Consider the following 15,704-nt stretch of genomic DNA (forward strand, 5'->3'; position numbering starts at 1 on the left):
ATGATATCCTGCGCCAGCCCTGCGCACTGTGTCTCCAGTGCGTCTGCACAGCCCAGTGCGTCCTGTGCCTGCGCCCCGTGCCTGTGCCGGGGTAAAATCACCATCCAGCCAGGACGGGATGTGCAGGCCCATAGTTCGAGACCTCTAGTGCACCTCCACAGCCCGGTCTATCCTGTGCCTCCTCCAAGGACCAGGCTCTCTCCGTCTCCTCCCTCCAGAGTCTCCCGCCTGTCCGGAGCTTCAAGAGTCTCCCTCCTGTCCGGAGCTTCCAGAGTCTCCCTCCTGTCCGGAGCTTCTAGAGTCTCCCGTCTGTCGTGAGCTGCCAGAGTCGCCCTTCTGTCCTGAGCTGCCAGAGTCGCCCGTCTGTCCGGAGCTGCCAGAGCCGCCCGTCTGTCCGGAGCTGCCAGAGCCGCCCGGCAGTCAGGAGCTGCCAGAGCCGCCCGGCAGTCAGGAGCTGCCAGAGCCGCTCATCAGCCAGGAGCTTACCTGAGCCGTCCGTCAACCAGGAGCTGCCAGAGACGTCCGTCAGCCAGGAGCTGCCAGAGCTGCTCGTCAGCCAGGAGCTTACCTGAGCCGTCCGTCAACCAGGAGCTGCCAGAGCCATCCGTCAGCCAGGAGCTGTCAGAGCCGTCTGTCAGCCAGGAGCTGCCAGAGCCGTCCGTCAGCCAGGAGCTGCCAGAGGCGTCCTTCAGTCAGGAGCTGCCAGAGCCGTCCGTCAGCCAGGAGCTGCCGGAATCGCTCGTCACTCCGGTGCTGCTGGAGTCGTCCTTCACCCATTGCTAGGGCCCCCTGTCCGAGGTCGGAGGCAAGGGTCGCCGCTCGAAAGAGGCCACGGAGGCGGTTGAGGATGCGGACAAAGACTATGGTGGAGTGGGGTCCACTAAGTCCAGCAACTAAGTTAGGAAGGATGCCTGTATCTTTGTAGTGACTGGGTGTATTGATACAACTTCCAAAGTGTAATTAATAACTTCACCATGCTCAAAGGGATATTCAAAGTCAGTTGTTTTTTACCCATCTACCAATAGGTCTCCGTCTTTGTGGGATATTGGAAAACCTCCCTGGTCTTTCTGGTTGAATCTGTGTTTGAAATTCACTGCTCGACTGAGGGACCTTACATACAGTTGAAGTCGGAAGTTTACATACACTTGGTTGGAGTCATTAAAACTCGTTTTCCAACAACTCCATACATTTCTTGTTAACAAACTATAGTTTTGGCAAGTCGGTTAGGACATCTACTTTGTGCATGACACGCAATTTTTCCAACAATTGTTTACAGACAGATTATTTAACTTATAATTCACTGTATCACAATTCCATTGGGTCAGAAGATTACATACACTACTTTGACTGTGCCTTTAAACAGCTAGGAAAATTCCAGAAAATTATGTCATGGCTTTAGAAGATTCTGATAGGCTAATAGACATCATTTGAGTCAATTGGAGGTGTACCTGTGCATGTATTTCAAGGCCTACCTTCAAACTCGGTGCCTCTTTGCTTGACATCATGGGAAAATCAAAAGAAATCACCCAAAACCTCAGAAAAATAATTGTACACCTCCACAAGTCTGGTTCATCCAAATTTCCAAACGCCTGAAGGTACCACATTCATCTGTACAAACAATAGTACGCAAGTATAATCACCACCAACAACACCAGCTGTCATACCGCTCAGGAAGGAGATACGTTCTGTCTCCTAGAGATCAACGTACTTTGGTGCGAAAAGTGCAAATCAATCCCAGTACAACAGCAAAGGACACTGTGAAGATGCTGGAGGAAACAGGTACAAAAGTATCTATATCCACAGTAAAATGAGTCCTATATCGACATAACCTGAAAGGCCGCTCAGCAAGGAAGAAGCCACTGCTCCAAAACCACCATAAAAAAGCCAGATTACAGTTTGTAACTACAGATGGGGACAAAGATCATACTTTTTGGAGAAATGTCCTCTGGTCTGATGAAAAAAAAATAGAACTTATTTGGCCATAATTACCATCGTTATGTTTGGAGGAAAAAGGGGGATGCTTGCAAGCCGAAGAACACCCTCCCAAACGTGAAGCACGGGGGTGGCAGCATCATGTTGTGGGGATGCTTTGCTGCAGGAGGGGCTGATGTAATTCACAAAATAGATGGCATCATGAGGGTGGAAAATTCTGTGGATATATTGAAGCAACATCTCAAGACATCAGTTGAAGCTTGGTCGCAAATGGGTCTTCCAAATGGACAACGACCTCAAGCATACTTACAAAATTGTGGAAAATGGCTTAAGGACAACAAAGTCAAGGTATTGGAGTGGCCATCCCAAAGCCCTGACCTCAATCCTACAGAACATTTGTGGGCAGAACTGAACAGTGTGTGCGAGCAAGGAGCCCTACAAACCTGACTCAGTTACACCAGCTCTGTCAGGAGGAATGGGCCAAAATTCACCTAACTTATGGGGAAGATTGTGGAAGGCTACCCGAAATGTTTGTCCCAAGTTAAACAATTTAAAGGCAATGCTACCAAATACTAATCGAGTGTAGGTAAACTTTTGACCCACTGGGAATGTGATAAAAGAAATAAAAGCTGAAATAAATCATTCTCTCTACTATAATTCTGACATTTCACATTCTTAAAATAAAGTGGTGACCCCAACGGACCTAAGATAGGGTAATTTTTGCTAGGATTAAATGTCAGGAATTGTGAAAAACTGAGTTTAAATGTATTTGGTTAAGGTGTATATAAACTTCCGACTTCAACTGTATCAATGTATGTGTGGGGTACAAATAAGCATTCAGACCCCTTGACTTTTTCAACATTTTATTACAGCCTTATTCTAAAATGTATTAAATATATCTACACAAAATACCCCATAATGACAAAGCAAAAACAGATTTAGACATTTTTACTAATTTGTTAAAAATAAAAAACTGGGGCTCTGAATGGGTTGCCACTGTTCCTGACTAGTCTCCCAGTCCCTGCAACTGAACAGCATCCCCACAGCATGATGCTGCCACCACCCCCACAGCATGATGCTGCCACCACCGTGCTTCACTGTAGTGATGGTGCCAGGTTTCCTCCAGATGTGACGCTTGGCATTCAGGCCAAAGAGTTCAATCTTGGTTTCATCAGACTAGAGAATCTTGTTTCTCATGGTCTGAGAGTCCTTTAGTTGCCTTTTGGTAAACTCTGAGCAGGCTGTAATGTTCCTTTTACTGAGAAATGGCTTCCGTCTGACCACTCTACCATAAAGGCCTGATTGGTGGAGTACTGCAGAGATGGTTGTCCTTCTGGATGGTTCTTCCATCTCCAAAGAGGAACTCAAGAGCTCTGTCAGAGTGACCATCAGGTTCTTGGTCACCTCCCCTACCGATTGCTCAGTTTGGCCTTGCGGCTAGCTCTAGGAAGAGTCTTGGTGGTTCCAAACGTCTTCCACTGAAGAATGATGGAGGCCATTGTGTTCTTTTTTTGGTACCCTTCCCCAGATCTGTGCCTCAACACTGTCCTGTCTCAGAGATTTTACACTTGTCGGACTTGGCAGGGCTTGCAAACTATTACAGATTACAAAGTGAAGCACAGCCGAGAGCTGCCTAGTGACACAAGCCTACCAGACAAACTAAATGACTTCTATGCTCGCTTCGAGGCAAGTAACAATGAAACATGCATGAGAGCATCAGTTGTTCCGGACAACTGTGTGATCAAGCTCTCCGCCGCTGATGTGAGTAAGACCTTTCAACAGGTCAACATTCACAAGGCCGCAGGTCCAGACGGATTACCAGGACGTGTACACCGAACATGTGCTGACCAACTGGCAAGTGTCTTTACTGACATTTTCAACCTCTCCCAGTCTGAGTCTGTAATACCAACATGTTTCATGCAGACCACCATAGTCCCTGTGCCCAAGAACACTAAAGCAACCTGCCTAAATGACTACAGATCCATAGCACTCACGTTTCTAGCCATGAAGTGCTTTGAAAGGCTGGTCATGGCTCACATCAACACCATTATCCCAGAAACCCTAGACCACCTCCAATTTGCATACTGCCCCAACAGATCCACAGATGATACAATCTCTATTGCATTCAACACTGCCCCTTCACACCTGGACAAAAGGAACACTTACGTGAGAATGCTATTCATTGACTACAGCTCAGCATTCAACACCATAGTACCCTCAAAGCTCATCACTAAGCTAAGGATCCTGGGACTAAACACCTCACTCTGCAACTGGATCCTGGACTTCCAGACGGGCCGCCCCCAGGTGGTGAGGGTAGGTAGCAACACATCTGCCACTCTGATCCTCAACACTGGAGCTCCCCAGGGGTGCGTGCTCAGTCCCCTCCAGTACTCCCTGTTCACCCACGATTGCATGGCCAGGCACGACTCCAACACCATCATTAAGTTTGCAGACAACAACAGTGGTAGGCCTGATCACCGACCACAACGAGACAGCCATATGGGGAGGAAGTCAGAGATCTGGCCGGGTGGTGACAGAATAACAACCTATCCCTCAACGTAACCAAGACTAAGGAGATTATTGTGGACTACAGGAAAAGGAGGACCGAGCACCCCCCATTCTCATCGACAGGGCTGTGGTGGAGCAGGTTGAGAGCTTCAAGTTCCTTGGTGTCCACATCAACAACAAACTAGAATGGTCCAAACACAACAAGACAGTCATGAAGAGGGCACGACAAAGCCTATTCCCCCTCAGGTAACTAAAAAGATTTGGCATGGGTCCTGAGATCCTGAAAAGGTTCTACAGCTGCAACATCGAGAGCATCACTGCCTGGTACGGCAGTGATTCTTGGTACTGGAACGGCAACTGCTCGGCCACTGACCGCAAGGCACTACAGAGGGTAGTGCATACGGCCCAGTACATCACTGAGGCTAAGCTGCCTGCCATCCAGGACCTCTACACCAGGCAGTGTCAGAGGAAGGCCCTAAAAATTGTCAAAGACCCCAGCCACCCCAGTCATAGACTGTTCTCTCTACTACCGCATGGCAACAGTTTTTACCCCCAAGCCATAAGACTCCTGGACAGGTAATCAAATGGCTACCCGGACTATTTGCATTGTGTGCCCCCCCTCACAACCCCTCTTTTTACGCTGCTGCTACTCTCTGTTTATCATATATGCACAGTCACTTTAACTATACATTCATGTATATACTACCTCAATTGGTCCGACCAACCAGTGTCTGTATGTAGCCTCGCTACTGTATATAGCCTGACTTTTTAATGTTGTTTTATTTCTTTACCTATCTATTTTTCACCTAATACCTTTTTTGCACTATTGGTTAGAGCCTGTAAGTAAGCATTTCACTGTAAGGTCTACACCTGTTGTATTCAGCGCACGTAACAAATAAACTTTGATTTGATGACTTCAAATATAGTGCTCACGTACACAATAGTAGATTTTGGTAAACAGAAGGTGTTCTTTGGTAAATTGGTAATCAAAAAGAAAGGAGGACCAAGGCACTTCTCGTATAATTAATTAAAATGCCTTTATATGGCACGTGGAAACAAAGTTTTGGCTGAATGGCCTTCGTCAGGGAGTACACATATATGATAATACAATGTCCTCTTTTGAACAGCTTTTTCTAATCAACCCCAATTTGAAGAGAGCGTGGTTAGAGAATTCATTGGACAACGCCTAGTAAGCAATACTGTACACAATAAAAAGTGAATTACTGTAGATATGTTATAAAACATGCATTTCAAGGCTAGAAGCATCAGAACACCTTGAATGGTAGTTCTAACCTTGAATATGACTGGGCAAAGTGTTAAGGATCGGAGAACCATCTATTTTATAGTACAGTACACTAGAACGCAGCAAATATGGTCCGCAACAGTCTAAACCTAGCTGAGGGCAATAGAGCAAAATGTCCACTAGATGACAGCAAAGGGCCCTCTCACCACTCTACAGGAAAGGTGAGAAATCCATATCTTAATTTTAACCAGGGTACTTATAGGCTTGTAGTTTGTAAATCCCAAAACTTTCTCTTTAGTTTAGCCGTTTAAGATAGTCTCCTTTTCTAATTGAGGCCGAAACATGATCAATACCCATAGGTTGCAGGGAGGCAGGGTTGCCATGGTGTTAGGACATGTAGTGCCTTGCCATGGGGTAGTCTTCATTGCCTACCCGTATGGCATACTTGTGTTCCGCTAAGCGGTCTTGAAGGCGTCAATGAGACAATTCAGTCAATGAGACAATGAATTACGTGAGAGGCAGCTCAGTCTCAGGCCGGGTACTCAAGAAATGGTGCATAGCTGCCAATCCTTGTTCATGTTCAATGGTGGTGTATAGAGACTCCACATCCATGGGGACTAAAAAGGAATTATTTTGTTCAACACATCTGTGGTATCTTGAAGTTAAGCCTTTCCCGCCGTCACTCCCAGCCTAATAAAGTAATCAATGTACTTGGAGATGGGTTCTGTCAAACTTTCATTACCACTAATGACTGGTCTGCCAAGGTGGTTTTCAGGATTCTTGTGTACTTCTGGAAGATAAAAAGAAGCCATGCTGCCATTGAAAATCAATTTGAACTCATTGTCTGAAATGTAGTTATTCTCCTTAGCTTCTGTGAGGATCCCTTTCACTTCAGTTTTGAGGTCGTCTGTAGGGTTGAAGGTAAGAGATTGGCAGAGTACATCATTGTCTAATTGACAATAGGCTTCTGTCACATATTTGTCTTTACTCCACACTACTGTAGCGCCACCTTGGTCTGCTTAGTTAAACCACAATCAGTCCATTTTTGGACAATGATTCAAATGTATGCCTCTCTGTCTTAGAAAGGTTACGTCGTGTTTGGTTGGAGTCCATTTGACCCTTAAACAGATTCTCCACATCAAACTTCACCTTCTTTTTAAATGTATTTAGTGTGGCATTCTGGACAATGCGACAAAAGGTGGAAGTTGTTTGAGGACACAAACTGCCTGACCTGAAACACTGGTTTCTGTAGTTGGAGATGTTTTGCTTGTACCAGGCCTTCAGATGTAGATTGCTGTAGAAACAAAATAGGTCAATCTTTGTAATGAATTAATTAGTTGAGTATGTGGGGGCAAAGGACAGTCCTTTCGACAAGACCCTTACACAATCAGACATTCTTGCTGTGTTCTTGTGTATTATAAAACAGATGTCTCTCCTAATCTTAACACTTTGCCCAGTCATATCCAAGGTTACAACTACCTTTCTAGGGGTTCTGATGCTTCTAGCCTTGAGATGCATTTATCAAATATCACCCATATTTCACTTAACGTGAATATTATTGCTTATTATTACTAGTTCCGTCTAATCCCTGGTGCACATGACAAGACTAAAGCCAGGTTAGGCTCTATGCACAATAGACATCGAGTCGCCACATTCTAACTACATCGAAACAAATGATCATCCACCAAGGGCCAATCCTAATTATCATCTCCCATTGACATAAATGCAATATTTACATGAAAATAGGAGCAAACGTGTCCAGATCTCAAATAGGATTTGAAGAGAAAAGCCACACCGCTCAACCATAAGGTCACCAAATAAGGTTTATTTTCTTGACACAGGTTTGAATATAAAGAGACATAAAAAACACGTGGTTCCTATTTACAGGTATCTCTGGCACATTTAACCCCAATGACGGCATGATCACCGCCTCTCCAAACAGCGATCTTTGAAATACAACCGTATGGATATCCAGTACTTCATCTGTCCCCCAAAGAGATCTGCTAAGAGGCAGCAGTGTCATGCAGGCTAGTGTCCAAAGGCTGACCTGAGGTCAGGGTTTGCGGTGATAATGGTCTCAGGACAGATCTCAGGACAGTGTGGAGGGGATCCTTCTCCAGAGGCCTCCACAAAGGCAGTTCTTGATCCAGCGCTGCTCCCACTGCTTCATGGCGTTGGTCTTGTTAGGGGAGCGGAGCATAGTCACACAGCCACACCTGAGATGGGGGAGGGAGAGAAAGAGAAATAAAAAGGTGGAAAGCCACCAAAAGAAAGGTAGGAAGAGAGAGTGAATGTCTTTTTTTTTTTGTGAATTTTACCCCTTTTTCTCCCCAATTTCATGGTATCCAATTGTTTAGTAGCTACTATCTTGTCTCATCGCTACAACTCCCGTACGGGCTCGGGAGATACGAAGGTCGAAAATCATGCGTCCTCCGATACACAACCCCACCAAGCCGCACTGCTTCTTCTCCAACCCGGAAGCCAGCCGCACCAATGTGTTGGAGGAAACACAGTGCACCTGGCAACCTTGGTTAGCGTCCTCCGATACACAACCCAACCAAGCCGCCATGCTTCTTAATAGCGCGCATCCAACCCGGAAGCCAGCTGCACCAATGTGTCAGAGGAAACACCGTGCACCTGGCAACCTTGGTTAGCGCGCACTGCGCCCGGCCCGCCACAGGAGTCTCTGGTGCGCGATGAGACAAGGATATCCCTACCGGCCAAACCCTCCATAACCCGGACGACGCTAGGCCAATTGTGCGTCGCCCCACGGACCTCCCGGTCGCGGCCGGGTTATGACAGAGCCTGGGTGGTGTGGTGTCTGACCTGGTACAGGCTTTGCTGTCCTCTGTGGGGCAGACTCCCATGTAGAGACAACGTAGATGATCCATCCTCTGGACCCCCGGGCTCCTAGATACACACACAATGAATATATTGACCAATGGCATCTGTCAGGAAGGCTTCACCTGAGCTTTGACTGAAATATTAGCAATATTAAGCAGAAGCACATTTACTACAAACAGATGTCAAAAGGACAACTGAGTGCCATGTGGGCCAAATGTCAAGAGTGGGCTAAATGCCAAGAGCACTACACCTACTTCTAACCCTTTTCTGACACCTTTTCCCCTGAATACCATCTAGCCCTCTCCTGAGGCCTCACTCTTACCTGGAGAAGACCTCCACCTGGGGTGTGGAGTTGAGACCCGGCAGGCTGTAGGGCTTGCCAAACTGAAGCCGCAGCGGGTGCTTGCCCTGCAGCTTGCAGATGATCCCGTCGTTGACAGGCAGCCAGTCCATGCTGGGCACCAGCAGCTGGCTGGGCAGCAGGCAGCATTCGTCTATCAGCGGCTCATCTGGCTCCTGGGGGTGGCCCTCGTCCCGAGCTGGAGGGGGATACATGGGTGAAGGCCAGGTTCACATACAGACACAGAATGATGGCCGTAAGGTCTAAACAGATGCATAGACACATTGACAGAAGAATGGACAGAGTAGACTCATATACAGACCGATGACACTGTTATAACTTAAGGCATCTCTGGCACATTTAACCCCACATAGCTAGATCCACATAATATATAGTCCATAGATACACATGTTCTCCTCATCCTTACAGCAGAGCCAGAGCTTGGTGAGCAGGCGGAAGAGCAGCGACATGCTGTCCTGGTTGTCCGAGGTGGCCGTGTAGATGGGCAAGCAGCCAGGCTTCAGAAGGCCCCAGATGCGGATCATCACCATCATCTCCCGCAGCATACCCAGGGACCAACCGTCGCGCAGAAACCCAAAGCCGGGACGCACGACGGAGCCCTGAGACAAGACAAGGGTTAAAATAAGAGGTAGATAGCACAGAAAGACAGACAGAGTAACACTCTATTCTAGCATCAGCTCTACATACAGAAGGACAGAGACAGACAGAAGAACACTTTACTAGCACCAGCTCTACATTTGATTGAACACTACATGAATAAGATATGATATTGAAACAAAGTGTTTCTGGAGTAACAATGCACCTTTTTCAGCATGTTGTGGAAGGCCTATATTGGTAGCTCTGTGGAAGGCCTATATTGGTAGCTCTGTGGAAGGCCAATATTGGTAGCTCTGTGGAAGGCCTATATTGGTAGCTCTGTGGAAGGCCTACATTGGTAGCTCTGTGAAAGGCCTACATTGGTAGCTCTGTGAAAGGCCTACATTGGTAGCTCTGTGAAAGGCCTACATTGGTAGCTCTGTGAAAGGCCTACATTGGTAGCTCTGTGAAAGGCCTACATTGGTAGCTCTGTGAAAGGCCTACATTGGTAGCTCTGTGAAAGGCCTACATTGGTAGCTCTGTGAAAGGCCTACATTGGTAGCTCTGTGAAAGGCCTACATTGGTAGCTCTGTGAAAGGCCTACATTGGTAGCTCTGTGAAAGGCCTACACTGGTAGCTCGAGTCATAAAAATAAAAAAAACACCTGATTGGGTAGGTTGGCCATCAGGTACAGCACAAAGTCTCCCACCCATTGGATGAGCTGCTGCAGAGACTGGAGTGGGGGGCCGTCCAGCACAAATTCCTCCGTCTTCAGGTTGATCATCACCTTATCGATATCTATGAAGGGGGTGGAAGGTCAATCTTCACCAGAATCACTGAAGTCTTCAAATAAAAACGACAAGCACTGTAGATACTAGCAAGCTAATAGGACGGCAAACAATGCAGCCTTAGCCTACAGTCTGTTCAACAGTAACAAAAGTCCTGTTCAGTTAAAACAGACAATAATTCATTTTTTCAGCCTCACGTTAAGTGAAATTGGTGTCAGAAGTGGAATCCGTCTATTCATTGATTATACAGGTATAAATGGTAGTGATGCTAGTCCTCCTACCAGTGTCAGTGTTTTTGGAACATATCTCTGCCAGCCTGTCCCCGGGGCTCTTGTCTGGAGTGTTGAGGACGTGGGGTCTCAGCAAGGACTTGAGGGTGGAGCTAATGGCGATGAGGAGGAGCTTGGCGTGGAAGTCGCAAGCTCGCGCAGCTGTGGCCGATGACAGCTTACAGAGGGAGGCCTTAACCGCCACGATACGTGTCGAGAGCACCTTTCACACACAGATACTGGATATTAGAAAAACAAACAAACAAAAACACTTCCATCTATTGTCACAAATTAGTTTACAACAGATTTCAGTCTGTCTGACTGAAAGCTTGGTTCTGGCTCATCACGGTCCACCTACCTGCTGCAGAGCTTAGTTCTGGCTCATCACGGTCCACCTATCTGCTGCAGAGCTTGGTTCTGTCTCATCATGGTCCACCTACCTGCTGCAGAGCTTAGTTCTGGCTCATCATGGTCCACCTACCTGCTGCAGAGCTTGGTTCTGGCTCATCCCGGTCCACCTACCTGATGCAGAGCTTGGTTCTGGTTCATCCCGGTCCACCTACCTGCTGCAGAGCTTGGTTCTGGCTCATCCCGGTCCACCTACCTGCTGCAGAGCTTGGTTCTGGCTCATCCCGGTCCACCTACCTGCTGCAGAGCTTGGTTCTGGCTCATCATGGTCCACCTACCTGCTGCAGGGCTTGGTTCTGTCTCATGTACTCCTCATGCAGCTTCTCCACCAGGTTATGGACCATGCCAGGCTGCACGTGGAGCAGCACGTCCCACCAGTCGTAGCCTGTCACCATGCAGTACTCCAGCAGGAACAGCAGGTGGCGCAGAAGTGTGTTCATGTCCAGCATCTGGCCCATGGATGGAGATACGCGAATCATGTGCAGCTGAGGAGGGAAGAAGAGCCAAAAGAGAGATATGAAAAATATGGATACAAATATTGTTCATATCTGAGGGAAGGTCGGGGACGGACACTGAATAAGGACATGGATAGCTTGTTGTTGTAAGAGAGGATACATTTATTGTATTTGTTTAACACATTATTGCCTGCAGACCATAAACTCCTGTAAGATGTAACACCCATGGCTGGGGTGTGTATTCAAGGGACAATTTTTCCCTTTTCAAAAACATAAGCCATCTAAGCTTTACAACCTCAAATCCGGAGTAGCCTTCTCATCTTTATAAAAGGGGGATGAGGTGCTGATATCGTACTGTGAGACATGTAAGGTCACAGTCAACGGATCTCAACGCATTGTTGCACTCTCACCTTGCCGTGGTTGTCCACTCCGGCCAGGGCCAGTGAGGTCCAGGAGAACTGCAGGGCCTTGAAGTGGACGGTTGGGCCGCCGGGGCGCTGCCGCTTTATGGCCGGCTCATCACCGGGCCGCTGGGAGGAGCCCGAGGAGGATCCATAGAACACGCCCATGGTGTGAAGGGACAGCCGGTGGAGGATCTGGATACTGCCGTCGTGGAAGGCTAGGGCCAGGCCTGGGAGGGACCACCACACAGAATCACATACAATTGAATTCACTTTATTGATCTCCAGAGGGAGGCATTGAGAATGACCCCAGCAGCACAGACAGGGGCAACAGAGTAAGTGTATAACATTCCACTCATCACTTTCTTTGCTATTATGCATCAATGTGTCATGTTACCACTATATTGTGTGGGACACATCCATGTAGGTACCACTTCCCTAACATGTTTCTTGAGCATAGAACCACTTTCTTTGGTAGGTTTAATAGAGCTACAAACCACCATTCTGTAAAGGTGTATGCTGCCACCTGGAGTGCTCAATAGTAGATCTGGAGGGGGAATGACGGGTTATTTGGCATCAGCACATACCGAGGCCTGGGCAGAACTTGGTGTCTGACGCCACCTTTAGGTCAGTGTTGGAGATGGAGATTGGCAGCTTTGGCAGAGCCACGGCCGACACGCGGTCCAGATCATTGGTGGCCGAGAGGATGCGCCATTTCAGGATCGTCGGCTGTTTCTCGCCCACTGTGGGGATGGAGAGAGGAAAGGGTGAGTAAGGGGTGTCTCTTTATGGGGGCAACTCAATTGTAGAATAATGTATTGTCTCCTTTCCTTTAACTGCATTGATCTGAAAACAAAATGGAGGATGCCTAAAAGGGAATTTACCTGTTCAGTTCTTTAAAGTGGACAACAATTGGAAACAACTTCAAAATATTGAGATGCCCCCTATAAGTGACCTACAGTAATACTTATAATTGGGTTGAGTGTGCTCTTCCTTGGTTTATCGTTCTCTGCCTTACCTACTGGTGAACGATGTTGGAATATGTTATTGACAGGGAGGCCTTCCTTCCGCAATGACCAACACTCCACGATGCTGCCCATCTGACTGGAGGCACACAGCAGCACCTAAAAGAGTATTCATATTGCGGTTTAGTCCACACACACACACAACACTACACTGTTTGAATGCACATTTGGCATACTGGTAAGTGATAAAGCTGGAAAGAATTAAAAATAAAGGACACTTGGAAAGCAACGTGTTCACAGTGTCTCTCTCACCTGCTCCGAGTTCTCCCTGGTGAGGAACTTGAGGTGTGTGACAGCCGGGTACTTGTCTCTCCTGACCGGGTCCGTGGTGCAGCGCATGAAGAGCGAGGGCAGCAGCTCAGTGTCGATGCGACACTTCTCGTTGACCACGCTCACGCACACCTTGATGTAGAGTTGGGATGACAATGGAAATTTAAAATCCCGAAAAGTCAGTGATATTATTGCACTACTTAATAACGTATGTTGGAGTAAAACTTCACATTATCGGATGGTAAACGCTCTTTACAAGAAAATAAAAAGCGTTAGCATTTGAACAGTATTATTTGCCAGACTTTTCTGAGACAAGGCGACTGGCTAGCACTTATTCTGGTAGCCAGTAATGAAAAGAATAACAAAAAATAATTGTGTAATATCATCGCTAGCTAATACCTACCTTGTAGAACTGCACAGGTGATGAGCTGCTGCCATCCGTGGCCGCCACCACAATGTTACCCCCGCCGGTGAAGGCGATGTCGGCCAGGGCTACGCGGCCCCTCAGGCGACACAGGCTCTCGCTGGCTGTGAGCAGCTGACCGTTGGGCTTCAGCAGGGACACGGTGACCAGGCCGCTCACTGTCACTGCCAGCCAGCCCTCCATGGGCTTTCCCCCAAACAGCGTGAGTGACGGTGAGAACTTGACCCGTGAAAATTTCTCACCGAAATTGGTGGAGCCCGACTGGGGGAGGAAGATTGGAGGAGAGGTAGAGCGAGAGTGGGGTGTGGCACTTTTCAACAAACAAAGTGGCAAATTACAGTTATATGTCCTAGTATATATTGTTATATGCTTGTTAAATGCTGTTATGTGCAGTTCTCCACAGCCAGTGTACAGCACCCCCTGCCAAATAATGGCATATACAGTATTGTCTTATCTCAAGAGGTAGCTTAGACTAGAGATTAAGAGCGTTGGGCCAGTAACCAAAAGGTTGCTGGTTGGAATCCCTGAGCCGACTAGATGAAAATTCTGTTGATGTGCCCTTGAACAAGGCACTTAACCCTAGTTGCTCCTGTAAGTCGCTCTGGATGACTAAAATGTAAAATAAAAAAAAGAGCTTTAAACTGGTCTATAAAATACTGACATGGTAATAAATCATAAGGTCCACACAGACAGTTAAGAAGAGCTGGTGGTGTGAACATGAGAACAAGCTGGTGGTCCATTACCATCTCCACATGCAGAGCCAGCTTAACTCCATTGTGCAGCCAGGACAGAGCTATGATGGGGTCTCCGTCCTCTGCACTCCCTAGTGAACTCTCCCAGCTGTTCACCAGGTGATCTGCCATCGCCCAGCACTTGATCTGCCCATCTCCATCAGCAGACAGCAACCTGGAACCTATGAATGAACGTAGTCATAGGTTCACACACATTTTAACTCAATACACTAGGGACACTTCTTGGCATTGTATTGAGTTCCACATCAGTCTACTTGGACTGATAGGGCAGTTGCACCTTTAAGAGTAGTTTTGGTGTTGTTACTATGTTGACCCACCTGATTGGTCCCACTCCAGACAGGATATGACCTCGCCATGTCCAGAGTTAATGGAGTACACATCCCATGGGTGTTCTGTGTCAATGATGTGGACCATATGACTGACTTCTGAAATAAAGCAAATCACTGTAGTGCATGTTCTGCTAATCAAGTTACGAGGCATTGAGATACATATGCAAAATTATATACAGATATATGGGATCAAACCTGATACTGGCAATGCGATTTGTTCCATTTCACATTCCTACTGTGCTCTTGCTACACACAACAAAATGGTCACAAGATCAGTACCAAGCACATTTGTGTACCTTTCTCGTCTTCCTCATTTTTTAGGTCTGTGGTAAAGGCAACGAGGTTCCTGCAGGACCAGGCACACACCAGTGGGATGGAAGGATAGTGGTTGCTCTTGGGTCTCTTCTCCCACTCACAAACATAGGCAACCTCCATCATTCAACCATATGCTTTTCCACTGTTTGTGCAAGTGTCCTTGTCCAATCAGAGAAATGTTCAGTCACCTTCATGTACTTGATTGCACTTTGCAGCTATATCACAAACAAGACACAGAATTCGATGTCAAATTTACGTTACTTGCATCAGTCTTCTTCGAGCTAACACTGTCACCTATGTTAGTTAGGTTAGCTACTGTGTTAGTCAACGTAGTTATATGTATACAGCTAGCTAAAACGCATTAGCTGCTACTTCCATTAGCTAGAGCTAACGTTAGCTAGCAATATGATAATGTAGTACGTTAGAACCAAATCATGAAGCAACTACATCAAACGAACTTCTAATAATATAGCTAAATGTCTTATTTAGATTTTAAATCTCTAACGTTAAAAAAATACATTTACTCTTTACCATTCATCCTATAACATGTTACATACAAAGATGGTGTGGTAGGACCCCTGACAAGCGAATTTAGGCGTATTTTCAGTTGCCTGCAGCCTTATTCTTTTGTAAAAACGTTAGAAATGTATTTGGTAGAGTACAAATTCATCGAAAATTAATAACACGTTTCATCTAGCATATTATGTTTACTATTTGGATATTACTTTTTCTATGATCTCTTTATAAAAATGTGTATGTATTGCCGGTCCATCTACAGAGGGCGCTCGCGGGAATCGACTCTTC

General features: G+C 46.7%; 1 protein-coding gene across 3 annotated transcripts; it reads right to left on the minus strand.

Annotated features, from left to right (window-relative positions):
* Positions 1-7,489: 7,489 nt before the first annotated feature.
* LOC110491230 (mediator of RNA polymerase II transcription subunit 16) lies at positions 7,490-15,587 on the minus strand. 3 transcript variants are annotated; one of them, XM_036952797.1, is made up of 16 exons: positions 15,432-15,587; positions 14,882-15,115; positions 14,574-14,678; positions 14,248-14,417; positions 13,484-13,765; positions 13,063-13,212; positions 12,804-12,909; positions 12,373-12,528; positions 11,795-12,015; positions 11,208-11,414; positions 10,534-10,744; positions 10,129-10,262; positions 9,295-9,487; positions 8,850-9,066; positions 8,510-8,593; positions 7,490-7,899 (listed from the first exon to the last, which is right to left on the minus strand). In XM_036952797.1, the coding sequence occupies exons 2-16, from the start codon at positions 15,021-15,023 to the stop codon at positions 7,773-7,775; spliced, it is 2,505 nt and encodes an 834-aa protein (XP_036808692.1). In that variant the 5' UTR covers positions 15,024-15,115; positions 15,432-15,587; the 3' UTR covers positions 7,490-7,772. The 3 variants fall into 3 exon arrangements, with proteins under 3 accessions (XP_036808692.1, XP_021420363.1, XP_021420284.1); XM_021564688.2 differs by having other exon boundaries at positions 14,574-14,681; XM_021564609.2 differs by having other exon boundaries at positions 14,574-14,681; positions 14,882-15,451.
* Positions 15,588-15,704: the final 117 nt, after the last annotated feature.

The sequence above is a fragment of the Oncorhynchus mykiss genome, chromosome 1 (assembly GCF_013265735.2).
Source record: "Oncorhynchus mykiss isolate Arlee chromosome 1, USDA_OmykA_1.1, whole genome shotgun sequence".
NCBI lineage: Eukaryota > Metazoa > Chordata > Actinopteri > Salmoniformes > Salmonidae > Oncorhynchus > Oncorhynchus mykiss.